This window comes from Babylonia areolata, chromosome 20 (assembly GCF_041734735.1).
Source record: "Babylonia areolata isolate BAREFJ2019XMU chromosome 20, ASM4173473v1, whole genome shotgun sequence".
NCBI classification, from domain to species: Eukaryota; Metazoa; Mollusca; class Gastropoda; order Neogastropoda; family Buccinidae; genus Babylonia; species Babylonia areolata.
Window position 1 is genome coordinate 34,842,175 of NC_134895.1, and position 22,500 is coordinate 34,864,674.

Genomic DNA, 22,500 nt, shown 5'->3' on the forward strand with positions numbered 1-22,500 from the left:
TGATCCATCACCTGTTGAAACGGTTGTCGGCCGAGACAGACAAAGACCGACAGACAAAATGATCCATCATATGTTAAAACGGTTGTCGGCAGAGACAGAGACAGAGACAAAGACAAAGACAGACAAAATGATCCATCACCTGTTGAAACGATTGTCGGCAGAGACAGACAAAGGCAAAGACCGACAGACAAAATGATCCATCACCTGTTAAAACGGTTGTCAGCAGAGACTGAGACAAAGACAAAGACAGACAGAAAAAAATGATCCATCACATGTTAAAACGATTGTCGGCAGAGACAGACAAAGACAGACAAAATGATCCATCATATGTTCAAACGACTGTCAGCAGAGACAAATTCAAAGACAGACAGACAAAATGATCCATCACCTGTTGAAACGGTTGTCGGCATAAGCATCGGGGATGTTGAGGATTTCCCCAGTGGATGCCACGTGACCCGCGACTCCTTTATCCATGGGGAACCTACATGTCATCACGCAAAGACATCAACAGCCAATGATTATCAAAAATAAACAAATCAACATTCCACATATATCCACAACATAATTACTTAGTTCACTACTGACCCCACTGTGCCGCATCAAGCAAACACATCAACGGTCAATGATCATCAAAAATCACCATGTCAAGATTTCATATACATTTACCACATAATTACTTAGTTAACTGTTCTCCCATAGTATCGTATCATGCAAACACGTCAACAGACAATAAACATAAAAATAACCTTTCACATACATTTACTACTAAATTGCTCAGTTCATAATTCACCCACAGTATAGTATCACACGCAAACACATCAACAGTCAGTTTCAGTTTCAGTAGCTCAAGGAGGCGTCACTGCGTTCGGACAAATCCATATACGCTACACCACATCTGCCAAGCAGATGCCTGACCAGCAGCGTAACCCAACGCGCTTTGTCAGGCCTTGAGAGAAAAAATTAATTAATTAATTAAATAATAATAATAATAATAATAATAAAATAAAGAAAGAAAGAAAGAAATAAACAAAATAAATAAATAAATATAAACAACAAATATCACCAAGTCAACATTTCATATACATTCATATACATTCATGTACTTAATTACTTCGTTCATTATTCACCAACAGTATCATCACGCGAACACATTAACAGTCAATGATTATCAAAAACAAGCAAGTCAACATTTCACATATATTCACCACATAATTACTGAGTTCATTGGTGTGTGTCCATCGAGATCGATGATGACCATCGTTGTCATCCAGCTGGGGGATGGGGGGAGGGTGGTGGTGGGGTGGGGGGGAGGATGCTCATGAATCTATCTGTGAATGCGCAGATGGCTGAATAGTCCAATCTGCGCACGAAATGTTCGCTGACAGTTGGGGCAGACAAAGACAGGCATACCATTGTCAGGGAGCTTGTTTGGCCGTGACTTTCTGGCCTGCCTCTTCTGAACAGCTGCAGCAGTCCTGTTGGCCTCGCACAACTTGGCGCCTTTGTGCACAGCAGCACGCCATTTGTCACGGTCCACTGCAGATTCCTCCCAGGAGCCAGGGTTGATATCAAACGCTTTCAGAGAGACTTTCAGAGTATCTCTGAAGCGCTTCTTCTGACCTCCGTGTGATCTCTTCCCTTGTTGCAGCTCGCCATAGAAAAGCCTTTTGGGCAGCCGATGGTCTGGCATGCGCGCCACGTGTCCAGCCCAGCGAAGCTGGGACTGCATCAGGATGGTGAAGATGCTGGGAAGGGTGGCTTTTGCGAGCACCTCTGTGTCTGGGGTCTTGTCTTGCCACTTGATGTTCAGTAGCTTCCTGAGGCATGTTGTGTGGAAGTGGTTCAGCTTCTTGGCATGTCGTTGGTACACTGTCCAAGTTTCGCAGGCGTACAGTAATGTGGGGAGAACTACTGCTCTGTAGACCTTTAGCTTGGTCTCAAGACTAATGCCTCTTCTGTTCCAGACATTTGCACCGAGTCTACCAAAAGTTGCGCTTGCTCTTGCAATCCTGACGTTCACTTCATCGTCGATGGTCGCATTTCGTGACAGTGTGCTGCCAAGGTATGTGAACCGCTCCACCGCACTGAGTCTCTGACCGTTGACTGTGATGTTGGGCTCAACGTAGGGTTTCCCTGGGGCTGGCTGATGGAGAACTTCAGTTTTCCTCGTGCTGATGGTAAGGCCGAAGTTCCTGCTGGCAGTGGCAAACTTGTCAACGCTGAGTTGCATGTCAGCTTCAGATCCAGCATCGAGGGCACAATCATCAGCAAACAAAAAGTCTCTGATGATGTCTGTCATGACCTTCGTTTTTGCTTGAAGCCTTCTGAGGTTAAACAACTTACCATCTGTTCGGTACTTTAGGCCGATTCCAACATCGTCATCTCTGAAGGCATCAGTAAGCATTGCAGAGAACATGAGGCTGAACAGCGTTGGAGCCAGGACGCAGCCTTGCTTGACACCATTTGTGACAGCAAAAGGAGCAAATGTTTCGCCTTTGTCCTGGACTCGAGCCTGCATGCCTTCATGGAATTGGCTGACCAAGGAAATAAATTTCCGAGGGCATCCGTACTTGGCCATGATCTTCCACAGTCCCTCTCTACTCACGGTGTCGAAGGCCTTAGTGAGGTCGACATAGGTGGAGAACAGATCAGCATTTTGCTCCTGACATTTCTCTTGCAGCTGCCTTGCAGCAAACACCATGTCGGTGGTTCCGCGCTCTTTCCGGAATCCACATTGGCTCTCAGGCAAATGACCTTGGTCAAGGTGTGCTGTGAGGCGGTTTAGTAGGATCCTGGCAAGTATCTTGCCTGCGATGGAGAGCAAGGAAATGCCCCGATGGTTATCACAGGCTTGCCGGTTCCCCTTTCGCTTGTACAAGTGAATGATAGATGCATCTTTGAAATCCTGGGGGATCGTCTCTTCTTTCCAAATGAGTGAGTACAGCTGATGGAGCTTCTCAGTCAGCACAGTGCCTCCATCCTTGTAGACCTCTGCTGGTATGGAGTCTGAGCCAGGTGCTTTGCCACTGGATAGCAGACGAATTGCTTTCTGGGTCTCAAAAGGTGTTGGCGGATCGTCCAGTGCTTCGTTGATGGGGACTTGTGGGAGATGGTCTATGGCTTCATCATTTATGGAGGAAGGGCGATTTAAGACACTGTTGAAGTGCTCAGCCCAGCGTTCGAGAATTTTCTCCTTCTCGGTGATCAAGGTATTCCCATCTGCACTGAGGAGGGGGGATGATCCTGAGGATGTGGGGCCGTAGACTTCTTTTAAGGCATCATAGAACCTCTTCATATCGTGCCTGTCAGCATATCCCTGGATCTCATCAGCTTTGTCACTCAGCCACTTATCCTGCATCTGGCGTAACTTCTGCTGAACAGTCCTGCGGATGGCATCGTACACATCCTTTTTTGATGTGGACTTTGGGTTGCTCAGGTAGGCTTGATGCAGACGGCGTTTCTCATCCAGAAGCTGCTTGATTTCATCACAGTTTTCCTCAAACCAGTCTTTGTGCTTTCTGGACATGGGTCCCAGGGTCTCTGAAGCTGTACTATAGATCAGCTCACGCAGGGTCCTCCAGTCAGACTCCACATTCTGGTTGTCCAGAGAGGCGGATTCCAGACGATCTTCCAGCAGCTCCACAAAGGACTGTTTGATGGTGATGTTTTTCAGCTTAGCGATGTTGAGCCGTTTTGGAGCCTTCTGGCCTTGGGGGCGTCTCTTGGGCTGGATTCGAATATTCAGCTTCGAGACTACAAGGCGATGGTCTGTCCAACACTCGGCGCCGCACATGGTCTTTGTTACACGTACATCTTGCCTATCCCTTTTCCTGACGATGACATAATCGATGAGATGCCAATGCTTTGAGCGAGGGTGCATCCATGACGTCCTGTTACGGGTAGGGAGGCAGAAAACTGTGTTGGTTATCAGCAGTTCGTGCTCTGCACAGGTCTGAAGCAAAAGCAATCCATTTGGGTTGCAGTGGCCCACACCGTGCTTTCCAATGACTCCATCCCAGGAGATGTAGTCAGAGCCAACTCTAGCATTGAAGTCCCCAAGAATGATGAGCTTGTCTGCTTTAGGGATAGCAGCAATGACAGAGTGAAGGTCCTCGTAGAACATCGCCTTCACTTCATCCGGGTTGGTCATGGTTGGGGCGTAGGCACTGACAATGGTGAGGTGCTTCTGGCCAGATGCCAGTGGGAGTTTCATGGTCATAAGCCTATCGTTGACTCCCTTTGAGATTCCAGCTAGCTTGCTGACAAGTGCTGTTTTTACTGCAAAACCAACGCCAGCCTCACGTCGCTCTTCGCTTCCTCGTCCACTCCAGAAGAAGGTGTAACCAGATCCCCGTTCACAGAGCTCGCCTTCACCTGCAAGCCGAGTCTCACTCAAGGCTGCGATGTCAATGTTGTATCTGGCGAGTTCGGATGCAACTAGTGCCGTTCATTAATGACCCACTGTACCCTATCACGCAAACACATCAACAGTCAATGAACATCACAGCCCATTCAACGTTTCACATATATTTACTACTCAGTTCATGTCTATTATTCATCCACAGTATCGTTCTGGTATTTCGGACTGTCACAATGCTTTTGGACTCCAGGTTTCATGTTCATAGTGTTTAATGTTTTCAATAACAGTGTTCAAGTGCATTAGCATTTGCCTTAGACTGGATAATACAAAACATTTTCTCTCTTCTTCGTTTTATGCGATGGCACACAACACCATCAACCATGTCTTCAATAACACACACACATACACATACACATGTATATACATATACATATATGCAATGCTTTTGGGGAAAAAAACTTGGAAAAGATGCTGAAAGAAAGATGCAAACACTGTTTTGAATCAAAAGTTCAGTCAATGGGATTGATAGGGGGGCGGGGTTGTGGGGGGCGGGGGGCCGGGGGAGGGGGGGGGGGGAGACGGGGTACAAAACAAAACAGACGACCCATTTAATTTTTCTATTACTATTGATTTAAAACTTATTTCCCGAAAGAATTGAAATACAAGCATGAGCTCGATGAACACAATATACAACTAGATTTCTGTTACTCCATGACTGACGCGCATATTGTGGTACCTTCATTCTGCATTTTAACTGTCGTGTTTTAGTCTGATCCCTTTAAAATGACGTCTCTGTCGATGATTTGTCGGCTTGGGTATCGAATGGCCGCCCATACCAAGTTAATGAAAAGTAAGTTTGAGAACTGTTATAAACGATCGGTACAAAATATAAAATAATAAATAAACACACACACACAACAACAACAACAACAACAACAACAACAAACAAACAAAGAAGAAGAAAAACCAGCTTTCATCTGAAAAACAATCAGTACATGTTGCAAAACTTAAAGATAACTATCTGGTTGCTGTATGTGTTTGCTCTTTTTTCAAATCTGTTTGGAACAGTGCGACACATGTACTTTATTTACATTAATTCATGAACTGTGTCTTCAACTTTAGAATAAAAAGTTATCTAAACAAACAGTGTTTCCCCCGAGGTTACTGATCGCTAATACTACATACAGACTTTGTATTATTGCAACGTTCAGTAAAATAACGACCAAGCAACAGATATTTATAAACTATGAAAGCAGAATAAGAACTGTTAGGCACATACTAATTTCTATTCAACATAATCACAATCTTAGTCATAATCTTCATCATCATAATAAATGGTTAAAACCTTTAGCTGATCTTGTTATCTTCGACCATGGTCAAGATCAAATAAATATACAATCTTAAAATATATACTGCAATAATGAATATAATCATACAAGTCTATATAATCATACTGGGCAATGGTTCAAGTTACATCTAAAATGTTTCACAGTTTTATGAGAATTTGCTGTCAAAGCACACACACACACACACACACACACACACACACACACACACACACACACACACACACACACACACACACACACACACACACACACACACAGACACACACGTATTCACATACTCACACACAACACTGAGAGTTTTAATGGCCTTTCCCAACACCAAATCTTACTGGCATACTTGGGATTGCAGTAGAAAAAAAGAACATACGTTTTTTATATTCAATATCACAACTACACACACACACACACACACACACACACACACACACATATATATATATATATATATCTATATATATATATATATATATATATATATATACTGAGAGAGCGAGGGGGAGAGAGAGAGAAAGAGACGCATTTTCACACAGTTCTTCCGTAGTGGTAAAAGTATTAAGATATATAGAAATAAAAAAAATATAGAAAAAGAAACGAAAAGAAACGAAAACTTAAAAGAAAAGGAAATCGCCTCCCCCCACCCCAAAACAAGAAGAAAAAAGAGAGATGAAGTGCCAATGAAAATATAATTATAATAAAAAGAATAACACAAAAGCATTCGCAACAGAGTAGTAACGTCATGAGGACAGTACTGGACAGCAGAGCACTGTTTTTTTCAGCCATCGTATTGACAGACACAAAGAGCAAATCGTGAAGCACAAATCAGCAAAATACGTGTACAAAGACCACGAAACGCAGACAGGTCTTGTGGACAAGTAGGAGTCATGCTGAGTAGCAGAAGAGAAAGTTTTGAAAGGGGGGAAAGACAAGACGGGGTGAAAAGGAGCAGGTTAAATGCAAACAAAAAATAAAGAAGAAATTGAGAGAACTGAAAAAGCACAACATACGAAAACAAGAACAGGGAGTAATGTATTCACTGTATTTCAGTACATTCTTCACGTTTCTCTCTTCGCTCTCCCCTCTCCCCCCACCCCATTCTCCTCTCTCTCTCTCTCTCTCTCTCTCTCTCTCTATATATATATATATATATATATATCAGTCTGTCCGTGTATGTGTGTGTGTGTGTGTGTGTGTGTGTGTGTGTGTGTGCATTCGATACAGACAAACGCAGACACACACACAGACAGACCTCATATTACAATTACAATATTCCACGAATACAAAGAAAACAAGAGAAGCAAGGCCTTCAAGACTCACTTGTGATACACTTTAAAAAAAATCTAATCGTTAAAATGTGTTCTGTATTTGTTATTAGAAAGCTTCGGGTTAAAAAAAAATGTCCTGAAGGCAGATTCGAACCCCCGTGTTCGGGTGAGAAGAAACTGTCTTACCCAATACACTAACGTGGCTCCTTAACTGACGCTCAAAAACTTAATATCTAAACATGCTTTTTTAAGGGCGATAAATCGATTGCAGTATTCGCAGTGAGAACGCTGTTTAAATCATATTATTCTGGTGTATCTTGGGCATTCAAAAAATCTTTATGGGGAATTAAACATTCTTTTTAAGTCCGCGGTAAAGGAGACGTGGCTATCGCCGCAATCACACTGCAATAGTTAGCCGTTTTCTCTGGATCTAGATAGATGTACAAGTTTAGTTACACCCGCAGGGAATGTACAACACGGTCGATTCAATTTCTCTTTTATGTTCATTCTATTTTTATAGTTTTAAAGTTGATATGAAAATTGAGTATTTTGATAAACTAATAAGATGTAGAGCCAAGTACAAGTACTTCTAAACGTCGTATGAAGTGAAAAGGACTTCATTTTGAGTAAAGTCAAGACTGGAAATTTTTACGTTTCATCAAGGGTATTAACTCTCATAGTTTATTATTTTTAACTTTGAATTCCGACTGATTTTGTCGATATTTTTATGGCAGTTTGGGGCATAATCCAGTAAGTGATGATGCATTCACAAATCTTTCTCTGAATAAATATTTAACGGTCTCCTTCTCCAACTTTCCATCACATGTTATTGTGTATTGTTGATTGAATATAGGATTGAACGGGCTGGTCAACAACTTGAAACAAAATGGCGTCCGTCGCGTTCGCGAGAATATGAACATGCGCTTTGAATATGTATAAATATGTGTACGCAACTGATTTTTGCCCATGACCTTCAGGGCTCAGCCAATAGATCTACAAAGTCCACTCGTAGTATTGATTTGAGTATTTTCCGAAAAAGACCACATGGGCGAATGAACATAGTGAAAGCCCTGTACACTGAAAGTAAAGCTCACGAGCTTTTTATGTACTGAGTATAATTTCAAAATGTAATGTTTAAGATGAGAAAGATCAGTTTAAAGCAAATTAACCCAGCTAGTATTAATTACAGATTAATGTCCCTTTTTTTTACTATCTGCACCAAAGACATGCACCAGAAATATAACTTTCGTGCTTAGCAAAAGAAGTTCCTGTTTGAACAAAAAATGATAAAAATGACTGCTCGTGATGCTGTGTCAGAATATCATATCAAAGTGCCAAGCTTAGAGAATAAAAAAATATAAATATAACATGTACAGTAAATTCAGTTTGCATAAAATTTGGCTTCTTTTTTTATTTTTGTGCCCATCCCAGAGGTGCAATATTGTTTCAAACAAGACTGAAAAGAACTGAATTTTTCCTATTTTTATGCCAAATCTGGTGTCAACTGACAAAGTATTTGCAGAGAAAATGGCAATGTTAAAGTTTACACGGACACACACACACACAGACAGAGAGAGAGAGAGAGAGAGAGAGACAACCGAACACCGGGTTAAAACATGGACTCACTTTGTTTACACAAGTGAGTCAGAAAGCACCAATTAATTACAGTCAGACATTCATTCAACCAGGTAACACAAATCTCTCTCTCTCTCTAATATATATATATATATATATATATATATATATATATATATAAACAAAGAAATAATAAGCAATAAATCATAAATAGAAATTAACACACAAATAAAGACTTTTCCACTCTCCCATGTAAGGTAACTAATTGATTACTCGTATCTAGCTGTGATCTCCTCCACACACCACTGTTGTACAATACACACATCTGCCTATAAAATTATCCTCCATAATATACCATTGTAATGTTGTCACACGTATAACCATATCACATACACACATCAATAATATCTACCTGATCTCCTGCTGTACCCGGGTCTGATCCTCGGCCCCCGTGTCAAAGATTCTGGCGAACAGCTCTTTGGAGCGAGCGTCCACCATAAAGAGAGAGGCCCGATCAGCACTGACCAGCGTCTTGGCAAAGTTCTGACCGATCCAAGCCAAGAGGAAAGGTGAGGAGGAGGAGGAAGTGGGAGGGCAACGACAGCACATGCCCCCAGTGAACCCATGGTCACACGCAGCACAAGAGAGAGAAGAGAGAGAGAGACAGACAGACAGACAGAGAAGAAGGTCAAGTTTCATTCTTAGTCACACGAAGAGAGAATGTGTGTGCGCTGATGAATGATTCGGTAGATCAAGACAGTAAAGCCTGGATGGTAGGGGACAGGAAAGTGTATTAGTCGGTGATTGGGAGTTGGGGGTGCGGCGGTGGGAGGTGGCAGTACAGGTGGGGGGAGGGTGTAGAGGTGGAGGCGGGTACATCACTTACTTCACACGAGTAACAAGGTGGCACGCAGGAAACAGAAAACCAAAACAACACGGAAGTCAGACACATACACTGAGACACAGAGAGAGGAGGCGATGGAAGGGGGTGGAGGGGTAGGGGGGTGGAGGACGGTACGAGAAAGTAAGATACCTGATATATTTGACCACCCCTCCTAAGATCTTACCCGAATGTTAATGTACACTGTGGAAACTACGTTGAATAAAGGGGAAAAAAAACATACAAAAAATTTACTTAAATAAAGCTTAAAACAACGGTGAAAGTGCGTCGGCGCTGGTGAATATAATACATGACAAGCAAAGCGAGAGGCAAAAATATGATAATATTCAGAAACAGGAAGAGGTTATTGCCGACATGGAAGAAAACATACTGGAAGTGAAAAAGTGAAATAAAAATGCAGAAAACAGAACATAAGAAAACATTAATCAATGAACAAGCAGCCAGCAGGGAAGCGTTCGAGGAATGCCCATGCAGTTTGTCAGCAAAGCATTGTTGTGTCAGAAAAAGCCTGAACCAAAACCACGGACAACCTTTCGTTTTGCTGTTCAACACTATTCTTTGAAACTGCAACAGGAAGATGATGTATCTGCTCTCTTTATATGACTGAGAAGTGGAATCATGTTTGGCAAAATACGCAAAAATATGTCTCTTAAAAAAAAAATATTGGGGACTCTACCTTCATATATTTTACACAATTTTTTTTTTTTTTTTTTTTTAGTGGGGTCTCCATCCTTTTTTTCACTTTTTTATTTGCATAAATACGTCCTTGTATTAGGGCGCCAAATCAAGTGCATTTTCTGATTTAAATAAATACTAAACTTTGTTTTATGCTTTGTGTTGTAAAATGCAGATTACCGCATCGTTGTTGTTTTTTCTCAAGCTCAGTTCAATCATTTCCGGAAAAATCACATATATGACCACTTGCTAATGAGGATAATCTATCAATTTAAAAAATAATTAAGACACAGTTTTCTTCAATTCATGATGCTAGAAATAATTACTACAGCAATTAACCATTCAAAGCATACTTGAAAATTACCTTCCCTTTCATTTGCTGACAGCGTGGCAATATAAAACCATTAAATAATCATAAACGGGTGCTCCACAAACTCGGCAAAATCTTATTTGGGAGTAAGGAACCTTTCAGGCATTCATTTCATTCATTCATTTGTTTCCTCATTCATTTATCTATCTTATCTGAGGTCCCGCCTTTACCTCCACTGTCATTTCCATTTTCCACAGACCCTGAAGAAAGACCTATTGTGTGAAACGTGTGACAGCTCTCATCAAAGTTAAGTCTTAAACAAAAATAAAGAGTGGTAACTATTTACAAGGTACTCACCTTCAAGTCAATGCTGCTCATGCTACCGATTCAGCCAGCACACACGATAAATAAAAGGCACATTGGAACAAACCCCAGACCTCATCAAAAAGGAAGCTCTGGGCTTGTCCATGTCCCTATCATTTGACGTGTCATTTCACTTAAAGTCTTATTTTACAACCTACAGTTGTTGTTTTTAAAAGAGTTTCTCCATTTGTTATCTTTAAACTTTCCCAAATATTTTTCTTTAGTGTAAACCTTCAAAACCGAAGCTAGCAAACTCATACTCCAGTTTCAGTTTCAGTCTCTCAAGGGGGCGTCACTGCGTTCGGACAAACCCACATACGCTACACCACAGAAAACAAAACAAAGGTGACCCGTGGTTTTCCCTCACACCTCGACACACAGCAACAGCAAAACAGCCAGGCGGGACCGCCCCCAAAGCGCGCTACACGTACGAAGCGAGGATTCGAACCTGATCTCTCTGTGATGGGCATCGGAGAGCCCTGTGCCCGACTGGCTGCCCACATCAAAGATTCGGGCGTACAGCTCTTGCGCCTTGCGGTCCAGGAGAAAGATGGACGCCCTGTCGGCGCTGACCAGCTTTTGGGCATAGTTCTGGAGGTGGAGGTGGTGGAGATGGGTGGTGGAGGGGAGCGGAATTTGTGGGGTTGGGATGGTTGGGAGAAGAAGCAAAAAACAAACAACACTCAACAGCGGTGCGAGGATGTTAGATGGCTACTTCACACTTCAAACGACACTCGTGGGAGGGAGGTGGGGGGATTGTGGGGGTAGTGAGGTGGTTAGCCAGTGGAATGTGCTAAGCTGTCTCTCTTCTCTCCCATGAAAAATATACACATACTCACTCTCTCTCTTTCTTTCACACACACACACACACACACATATACACACGCGCGCGCGCGCGCGCACTGTGACATTTCTACATAAAAATCGCCTTCAACTCGCCGTCCCCCTCTCCGTACAAAACACACAACACGTAATATTAGTACATGTATATATATCGTATATATGACTTGAACGGAAGCTGTTTCATTCAAAACCACACAGAATACACGTGAGCTATTGTGCTGAATTATTTTCAAACTAGTGGAAACATATATATGGGCCAGCACACACAATATCATACCGCGATAAAATGAATGCATTCACACACATCTAGCTAAGTATCCACCACACACACATATCAACACTGCCTGGCTTTGTATGATCAAAACACAAGCCTATTTAGCCTACATGCCACACTGGTTTGAGGTTTCTTTAAAGCCTGCTTCATATGCGCTAGACATACAAGTCGTTTTCAGTAAGAATATCAGGGTGCCACAATAATAATTGAATAAAAAAAAAACACACACACAAAACCGTGGCCATCTCTTACTGAAATCAAACTAAACTGTAATGCAGACGTAAGGTGTTCTTTTTTTTCTTTTCGTTTATCAATTTATTTACTTATTCATTTAATCATTTATTCATTTAGTTAGTTATTCTTACTGCATTTGTTCAACTCTTCCATCCAATGTGAAAATATTCACAGTCACTAATCATAGTTGTTGTTTTTTTTTCTTTCTTGGACAGCTCACTTGTCTTCTGAAGACATTTTCCAACTAATCGAGTCCGAGGCAGGATACTGGCAACCAATAAACGTACATGTTTGAAAGGGCAGGGCATCACTGCTGAGTCACAATTCTCAACCACTGAACACAATTCTGCAGCAGTCTTTCGGATGGGACGATAATAAACAGAGGTCCCCGCGTGCAGCACTGATGCACACTGAGCACGTCAAAGAACCTAATACAACCAGCGGTTTTCTCCCTGGCAAAATCCCGTTGAAAAATCCATTTTGACGGCAAAACAAGTATACATGCATACGAGAAAAGGGAGGAAATAAATGTATCAGTGGCACTGCACTGCAGCAACCTGCTCCCCCCGAGTTTACCACGGAGAAACCTGTTGTGAAAAAAGTAATACAATACAATACAATACATTCAAAAAGTTTAGATTGTAATGTTCCAAAGAAAATCACAGGTGACGACAACAGAAAAAATACTGGACACACAATCCTTTTGATCCCAAACAATGACCTGAATACGGTTCACTTTACACAAATGTTTATATGAAAACACCAGCGTGATGAATCCGCGAGAGACTGTCAAACAATGGCCTCAAGCGATGGGACACATCGTCTGGAGACTTTAAAAAAAATCACAATCCCTGTTTATGTTCGGCACTTAAGTCTATTTTGTAACCAGCGAAACGTAAAATTAGCCCTCGATATACTTTTCACGCGCCTGATATACAGGTTTTAGTATACTGATTTTGTGGCAGTTAACATTCAGTTGCTCAAATCAGGCAGACAATAAGAGGAAGCCATAGCGTAGTTTTTGTGCGCACACACACACACACACACACACACACACACACACACATACACACACAAACAACAAACTTGAGTGAGGGAAAGGGAGGATGAAGGGATGGATTGGGGGGGGGGGGGGAGCCAAAGAGAGAGAGAGAGAGAGAGAGAGAGAGAGAGAAAGAAACAGACCGACAGACAGACACAGAGAGAGAGAGAAGAAAAAAGTTGATGATGATTTTGATGGTGATGATGAAGGTGATGATGCTGTAATACTTCAACAGCAGAGAGAGAGACACACAGAGACAGACAGACAGAGAGAGAGAGAGAAGAAAAAGAAAAAGAGGAATGCTCCCACAACATAACCATGTTAATTCTAACACATACCCCAACCTCCCTACCCTACCCAACATTTTCCAGTCAACCAAGTTTCGTTGGAGGGGTGCGCAAGACTGGAGGAACTACACGATTGCCGGACACAGGACGGGGGTTGGGGTGGGGGTGGGGAGCAGGTTTGACACGAAGGGAACACTACGATACGCAAATGGACATGAACAGAATGCCTCCTGACAACAACAAAGCCGACGATCATGACAAATATCACTCAGCTATTAACCCCTTGACTGCAGATGACAAGTACGCTCGTCCGCGAAAGGCTGTCATAACCTCACTTCTGATTAGACAGAGCCTACAGGTCAGGGCAACATCTACATTTCTTGCCCTGTGTTATTTCCTCTCAGTTTCGTTCCGAAGACGGAAAAATTGTAAATTTGTTGGAATAACATTGTAATGTATGCTATACATTACTTGCCCTATCAAGAGATGTAACAAAGGCCGGTATAGGAATGGAGGGTAAGAAATAAAGAGTACACATTACGATGTTATTAACCAACTTTCAACTTTTTTTCTGTCTTTTAACAGAAAAGTTCATGAGGAAGAGAAATGTAGATATTGCCCAGGTCAGGATGTCAGTCGCCGTTCTTTGTTTTGGACTTATCTTTGCTTTCGTTCAGTAAAGTCAGTTATATCACTGACAAGTACACAAATGCAGTGGGTGGACTTCAAATTCAGGTCACGCTCAGTGATCTCATTTCACGACAAGGCTAAGCAGCAAAGGGGTTAACGACTGTTTGTTGGATAATTTACAACATGCAAAATACCCAGTCTCTCTCTCTCTCTCTCTCTCACACACACACACACACACAACCATCCACATATAAACACACATACAAACACGCAATAGTAGTCCACAACGTTCGACTATTCACAAAGGTTACATAACATTTGCTCCCATGCGTATTAAGCATTTATTTCACGAATATTTTTTTAATACATAGATGGAAAGACATATGCCCATACTGACACTCTGTGACTCACAAACAAATTCTACAATCTAATGTTTCATGATATTCATCTTAAGTATCGGGTTGAAATATGAATATAAAAAAATACAAAAGAAACAACACACACACACACACACACACAGATAGAGAGAGAGACAGAGCATAAACGCACACATGACACATATATATAAATTGATATATATATATATATCATTTACACACACACACACACACACACATACATATATATATATATATATATAGATATATATATATATACATACATATATATATATATATAGAGAGAGAGAGAGAGAGAGAGGGAGAGAGAGAGAGGGGGGGCGGGAAAAGAGAGAGTGCCCACAAACTTACCATGATCTTCATGATTACAGTGTCCATACTAACGATGTCTTGAAAAATGGACCTGCACACACACAGACACAGACACAGACACACACACATCATCATCATCACCATCATCATCACCAATGTTTATTTGAATATACAAACTACCCTGAACACAATCCAAGTCATAAAACGTCTTCTTTTTTTTTAAAGGGAAACCATTTCGCGTAAGAGTATGGTGGTATTTTAGAAGAGTAAAAACACACGGAGTCACAATGCGGAGGGCAACAACTGGAAGATGTGTGTGTTTTGGTGTGGGGGTATGAGGTGTGTGTGTGTGTGTGTGTGTGTGTGTGTGTGTGTGTGTGTGTGTGTGTGTGTGTGTGTGTGTGTGCGTGCGTGCGTGCGTTCGCGCGTGTGTGTGTGTGTGCGTGTGGGGGGGGGGGACGGGGGGGGGGGGGTTGTGGGGTGTGCGTGCGTTCGTGTGTGTGTGTGCGCGCGCGCGCGAGCGTGCGTATGTGTACGTGTGAATGTGTGTGTTTGTGCGTGTGAATGTGTGTGTACGTAACAGAGACTAAAGAGCTGATAAACAAAGAACGAAAGACAGAAAGAGACAGACAGACGGTCAAACACAAAAGAAAAACATAGAGAAGATATGAACACCAACATTCCAGTCATGCCTCCTTTTACAACCGGATTCTCTTCCATTTTTTCTCCGAAAAGCGATGGAATGATATCACCACCACCACCCACATATACTTCCGCCCTCAAAAAAGTACACCCTGCTGCCCCCACCCCCAGCCCCCGCCCTCCAACTCTCTCTCTCTCTCGCTCTCTCTCTCATCTTCATGACTTACTTTGTAACAGCCAGGAGGAATTCGTTCAACTTGCGTTGTCTCGTCATGCTGTTGTGCATCTGTTGAATTTCAAACAGTCATCATGATCAAAAGGTGAGGCACACGCCAGAAATGAGAAGACATGACAATGGACAGGTCTGGCTTTCTTTTCTTTTCTTTTTTTTTAAAGAAATACGCTGACATTGCACACACACACACACACACACACACACACACACATCCATCCAAACACACACGCACGCATACATGGTGAATTACTGCGCGAAAAAATAAATAACGGTGAGTGCTGAAAATAAACGGATTTGTAAACTGATTCCTTGTGAATAAGAGTTCATTCATTACTTTACATCTGCCGAACACACACCCAAAATAATCACAATAATAAAACAAAATGGTAAATTAATCCATTAACTACTGACAACTAATATGATCGTCAGTGAAGGGCTGTCATCTGACTGATAAAACTGACTTTACAGTCACCATACTTTATTTTGGATTTCTTATGTTGGACTGTATTGTTTTTGTTCAGTAAAAAAATCATTTTAGGATAATTGAAAGCAACAACAAAACAGTAACTGCATTTTTGATTAGTGTTACTCTGATGTCATGTCATGTATGTTCAGCAGCTAAGGGGTTAAAGAAAGGTGGCAGTTACTCATACCTTCCCCGCACCACCATCACCTCATTCCCGCACACACACACAAACACACACACGCACACACAAAAATATCAATTAATTAATTAATTATGATACTCATGCACTGTCCAACACAAAAGCAACATAAAAGCATTAAAACATGTGGAAGCGAAACAGAACAGCAACAAACAAAATCTGGCATGATAATTTCTGTTTACTTGGACAGGCTAATGTCTCATGCATTCATGATTATAACTTCCCGTTCTGCGTGTGTGTGTGTGTGCGTGCGTGCGTGAGTGTGTGTGTCTATCTTTGTCTGTGTGTGTGTGTCTGTGTATATCTTTGTGTGTGTGTGTCTGTGCGTGTGTGTGCATGCACAAATGAACGTGCGCATACCAAAGATCGATTAGAAAGAAGTTCCACTATTTTGGGAATTGAAAAGGGGAAATCGGCACGAAACAGCAATGCATTCCAGTTGAAGTGAAATAAGGGGAGAAAGGAGACACAGAAAATACGCAAGCTTGAATAAAACATCAGGGAGTGAGAGAGGGGGGGGGGAGAGAGAGAGAGGGAGGGAGGGAAGGGAGGAGGGGAGAGAGAGGAGAAACAGACAGACAGAGAGGGAGAAAGAGACAGACAGACAGACAGGCAATACGCGAGAAGGAGACAAAGAGACACGGAAAGAAAGAACAGAACACTGTACAGTAACCATTAGCCGTGCAGCTCTGGTAACATAGGGGTGCAAATCAGAACAATAATGGTGAAAACGAATAAATAAAACAGAACAGAAATCAGTCAAATCAATAATAATGATAATGATAAAGAATCATCGACCATTAGTTGTTTCAAGTTCATGAAATGAATGTAATGAAGCTATTAACATACATTACTCTTCTTTCGAATACTATACGCTTTAGCAATGTGCTTCGCGAGTGATCTTATTGTATCGTCCTCAGATTTCGTTTTCAACACACCAATGACATCCTTATTCCTTGCAATATTTGTTTTTACAATGATGCCTTTTTCACGAACGTTATCATATCATCTTTACAATGAAATGAAGAATGCATTTCATTTTCCCTTGTGAGCCTCACAAATCGGACAAGCAGACAGTATGGATAGGTCAGTAAAAAACACCACCTTGAATGTGCATTTATACCAAGTGTTCTCAGTCCAAATCTACAGGTACCGTTCATGTACATTTCTGCGCAGAACGCAGATAGATCGACGACTAATGTCACAAAGTCTGTTTCTGTTCATAAGAAAAAGTAAGAAACTGAAACAATGAAGTCAAACAGCCTACGCATCTTCACGAAAAACAAACAAACGAAAAATCGTGGCTATTACTGTATACCTCAAGAACTACGCAAACAAACCAACCCCAAAACTAAAGAAACAAAGAGCCTTTACTTTTATGTAAAACAAAATGAAACAATAAAGTCAAACAGCATACGCATCTTTACGAAAATCAAACAAACGAAAAATCGTGGCTATTATTGTATACTTCAAGAACTACACAAACAAACTCAAAAACAAAAGAAACAAAGAGCCATTACTTTTGTGTACAACAAAATGAAAGCAGAAACTCTGATGCTATACACAACAATCCCATACAGAAAAAATCAAATCAAAATCACAAACAGTGCAGTGAAATATGCAATAAAAAACATATAAAAAAACCAACGATAAAATGACAATATCAAAAACATTTGTGCTGTGTCGATTCAATGTATAAAAAAAAAAATAATAATAAAAGAATTGATATTCAAAAACACGTGAAACGGTTTATTGTAAGAGAGAGTCAATAACAAAGCATATATATATATATATAACACAAAAGGAAAATAAAACAAACAAAAAGGAGCAACAACGTGTAAAGTATCACGTTGAACAAAGTGATACTTTAAACGAACAGAAAATAGCGTATACGTTTTCGAAAACAATCACACCCAATTGCAAACATAAAACAAAACAAAATAAAATAAAACAAAACAAAACGAATAACACGAATGAAAACAAAAACAACGAAGGGGGGTGGCACTGTAACGACAGCGAAACAGTAATAATATACCTCCGCGTAGAACAAAGCCACGCTTCCCAAAGTCATCAGTGTTCCCGCTACCTGTGTGCACGTGTCAGCTCAGTGTGAACAACAACAGTCAACAGGTGATTTGGGGCACAGTCTTCTCTCTCTCTCTCTCTCTCTCTCTCTTTGTTGTTGTTGTTGCTTTTGTTGACTTTTATCGACAATTCTTCATTCTGGACCTCTTGTCTTTGCCAAGTCAGTTGTATGATTGACGAGTACACGAAAGCAGGAAGAGGACTACAAAATGAATTCGTGTTTTCACGAAAATGAAATGCATTACATGAAATGCAAACATCTGAGGCCCTATGTACTGGGTCCATAGTACTGATGCATACTGGGTCCTGGTATTATCTGTATACAATCAAAATGCTGTATTATCAGATTCAGTCTATGAAAATTACAACCCAGTGATACGGGGAAAAAAAACAACAACAAAACTTGATAATGGTAATAATAAAAACAATAATAATTACAATAATAACACGAGTTCTGAAAACTTCTCCCATACTCTTCATACTACCAGCAGCTGAAAGAACAACACTACCGCCAAAAAAACCCAACTCTGAAATTCAATTCAACTTCTAATCGAAGAGTAATCGAAGAGTAGGTAGTATCGATGAGTATACTGGTTGGTGTAGAGGATTAGAATGGGTTAGAAAACGCTTCAGTCAACTAGCACCCAAAGCAGAATCAGTCAGAACCATTCCCAAAGCAGCAATAGGTTAGGTTAGAGGCTAAAGGGCTAGCATCCAAGCAACCAAGCGGCATTGTGGAGGGAGTAGGGGCGGGGGCACGTCAGTCACTTTACCTCCATGTAGGCCACAAAGATGTCTGCCCACAACAACATGTAGGTCGCCACCTAATCAACAACAACAACACCAATAACACTATTAACAATATTAACAACAACAACGTGGTCAAAAGTGGTATCATAATAAATGCTTTTTGTTTGTTTTGTTTTGCTGTCCCGACTATTTAGGCGAGAATTTGATTATAGTGGAGAGTGTCTTGCCCAAGTTACATTCCCACTCTCTCGGCCAAGGTTTCAGGACAGTCGGTGTTGGGATGGTTCCCAAAGGCCAACTCGTCCCCAAGGCCCCAGCACCTAGAGCCAGTGCAACTTTGCCTCCCAGTTTGAGAGTCATAGTCCTTCATAAAAAGACAAATAAAGATAGGATGAAGACAATACTGCTATGGGGGTCCATTTAGGTTTGGAACTAACAAAGAGGCTGTTCTCTCATAATATATCCCCTTGATAATATACCCCGGCGTCAACCAGGCTGTAAGATACAGACACCTGCAGTGTTGGTCAAGAAATTGAGCAATTTATCCATGAAGTAGACGACCCCTGAATGTGTGGTCCCAGTCTTCCCTTTTGAGCCCACAGCACACCCAGCGCTGGGTAAGGCCACGGGCCGAAAAAACAAAACCCCAACCACCTCTGGTGGGGATCCAGCCAGCGTCCTCCCAGCCCAAAGTCCGCGAGGCTTACCACTTCGCCACGACGACTGGCTCTTTCATTTTTCTATAGTTGGTTTGGTTTTTTTACGTGACTATGACATGAATGATGAGCGGGAAAGCAGTCGCTGTATTTTTCCATTGGTGGAATCCCGATTTGTGGTTGTATTGAATGGAAAGGGAAATCAGATGTAAGGGAGACAAATATTTAACAACCGATAAGTACAGTAACTAGGGTTCTTTGCGCTTTCCGCCTGTTTGCAGATACCCGGTGTGTGTGTGTGTGTGTGTGTGTGTGTGTGTGTGTGTGTGTGTGTGTTTGCTTACGTATGTATGTGAGCGCGAGCGCGTGTATGTGTGAGTGAATGTGTGTATGTGTATGGTGAGTGCGTGAGCGAGTGGGTGGGTGGGTGCGTGAGAGTGATGCGTACATGAGTGTGTTTTCGTCTGTCTATATGTCTGAACAATAAACAGATGTTCCATTTTCATCACCACCCAACAAGGTGCAATTGAGTAATTCTGTCCACGGCATTTTCTTCGTACAGATTTAGAAAAAAAAATCATATTTTGATTAGCAACCAACGTGTGCAAACAAATCCGTCTACAGTCAAAGTCTTACCTCTTCTTCCTCATCCGAAAACTCCCTGTAGCGAGAATATCTGAAGAACTCCACCACGCCTGCAGGAATGAGCAGAACACGCTGATATCAAAGTAAATTTGAACATTCTGATCACAGACATACGCGTAAGGTAACTGACAGCATACATTCTGACTGACAGACAAATAAACAAACAGACAGACAACTAGGGAAAATGTACAAACACACACTTCGTACAGAGAACACGCAGAAAGTGAGAAAGTGAGAGACAGACAAACAGAAAAAGACAGACAAAGAGACAGATATAAACGTTGTCACACTGCAGCATTTTCTCAAATCAAGCTCGTACGACTAGCAGACTCGAACGGTACACAACACTCGTCTGGACACACACACACACACACACACACACACACACACACACACACACACACACACACACACACACACACACACACACACAGTGAGGTACCGGACCAACTCACCTAAAACCAGACCATTTCCATCAGTGATGGGCAGGGCTAGCACACAGTTTGCTCTGTTGCTGCCAGCACCCAGACCCTCCGGAAACCGCGCGTCCTGTGAACACACACACACACACACACACACACACACACACATGCGTGTATGTGTGAAGACAGATAGACAGATGTACATGATTATACCAATCTAATAATAATGAATGAGAAATGGGATATTTATACTCTTCAGCAATAAAAAGATCGGACATTCTCAACCCTTTATGATTATCATTCTATGTCCGATGTCCGACTCCCATTTACATCCCATCGTCATCATCATCACTTTTTCATCTTTTTTTTTCATAAAAAAAAATTATTCTTCTCCCTCTAACTCTCTTTCAAACCATTTTGTCATTCTTTTCACATTACACCATCATGTTACCCTTGTTATTCTGCAAGAGTAGCAGACAAGAGGAAAAAAAAACCAGGTGCTCCCAAAACCAAATAAACAAAGAAGGAGTAACTGAACAAATGGATAGATGAATGAGCACATGGATGAATTATTGGTTGAAAATGCGATCAAACTGAAAAATCATACACAAAACAGCCTGCACGTGAAAGCCTAAAATAAACTGTTTACGATGAAACTTCGTTCATCATCGCTTCGAATCCTTTCTACTGATTCTATAATGCTTAATTAAAAAAACAAACTGGTAATTTCTTATTTTAGTATTCTTACTAAAGGGTCTTGTTTGAACGAAAATTATAATGCGTTATGCAGAAAGGCGCGTGAGAAATGACATGTATCTCGCAATTCACTATTCTTATCAAAAATAAAATCCAATGATTACAATCCAAGAAAAGTTCCACAATCGATTGGAGGTCAGCTGAAAACAAAATCAATCACATTACCGGTTGTATTATTTGCATTTCAGTCGTTTTCTTTCCTTCTTTTCTGGTCAATCCGCTGCGCACAACTAATCGGAACTTACGGCGACTGGATGCATGTAGTGTGGCGTGTTTGATTTTCAGACCCCACACTGTGACTTGCAGAAAATGCAGTGATTCAAAAGGCTGAAAAACAGGTAAATATAATTGGTTTTGTTGCGATAGACCTCCGATTGATTGTGGATCGTTCTTTGGACAATGATATGATGCAATTTTGAGTTTAAAAAAAAACACAGTGATTTTACGTCCAGACAACAAGGTTTAACCCAAAAAACTAACACAAACGAATCAGGAAGAATGTATATATATATATATATATACCATGGCAAAGTCGCGCATTCTGACGGGTTCTTTGTAGACAGCGACATGTGCCGCCACTGTCGTGTTCACTGTCGTCTGCTGAGTACTGCCTTGAACTATCTGCCCACTGGAATGTACACAAATAACCAAGGAAGATAAGACCAACAAACGAAAAAACAACAAAAAGACGACTGTCAGTGTCTACTACTGACGGTGAGTTAGTGGATGAGTCTGTGAGTGCGTTAGTTATTTACTTCAATACTTAGTATACTTAAAGTTGTACTTATTCATACATACTTTTCGTATAGCTTTGTTGTTGTTTGTTTGT

At 41.3% G+C, this 22,500-nt stretch overlaps 1 protein-coding gene across 1 annotated transcript in view; it reads right to left on the minus strand.

The window, feature by feature from the left end:
- Window positions 1-22,500, minus strand: part of LOC143294597 (uncharacterized) — a 138,805-nt gene that overhangs the window by 6,499 nt on the left and 109,806 nt on the right. Inside the window, exons 10-17 of the mRNA XM_076605972.1 lie at window positions 22,194-22,299; window positions 20,949-21,042; window positions 20,485-20,543; window positions 19,216-19,266; window positions 15,685-15,743; window positions 14,855-14,906; window positions 11,244-11,386; window positions 389-481 (exon numbers count right to left, since the gene is read on the minus strand). Coding sequence (XP_076462087.1) covers window positions 389-481; window positions 11,244-11,386; window positions 14,855-14,906; window positions 15,685-15,743; window positions 19,216-19,266; window positions 20,485-20,543; window positions 20,949-21,042; window positions 22,194-22,299 — 657 coding nt within the window. The remainder of the gene's footprint in view (window positions 1-388; window positions 482-11,243; window positions 11,387-14,854; window positions 14,907-15,684; window positions 15,744-19,215; window positions 19,267-20,484; window positions 20,544-20,948; window positions 21,043-22,193; window positions 22,300-22,500) is intronic.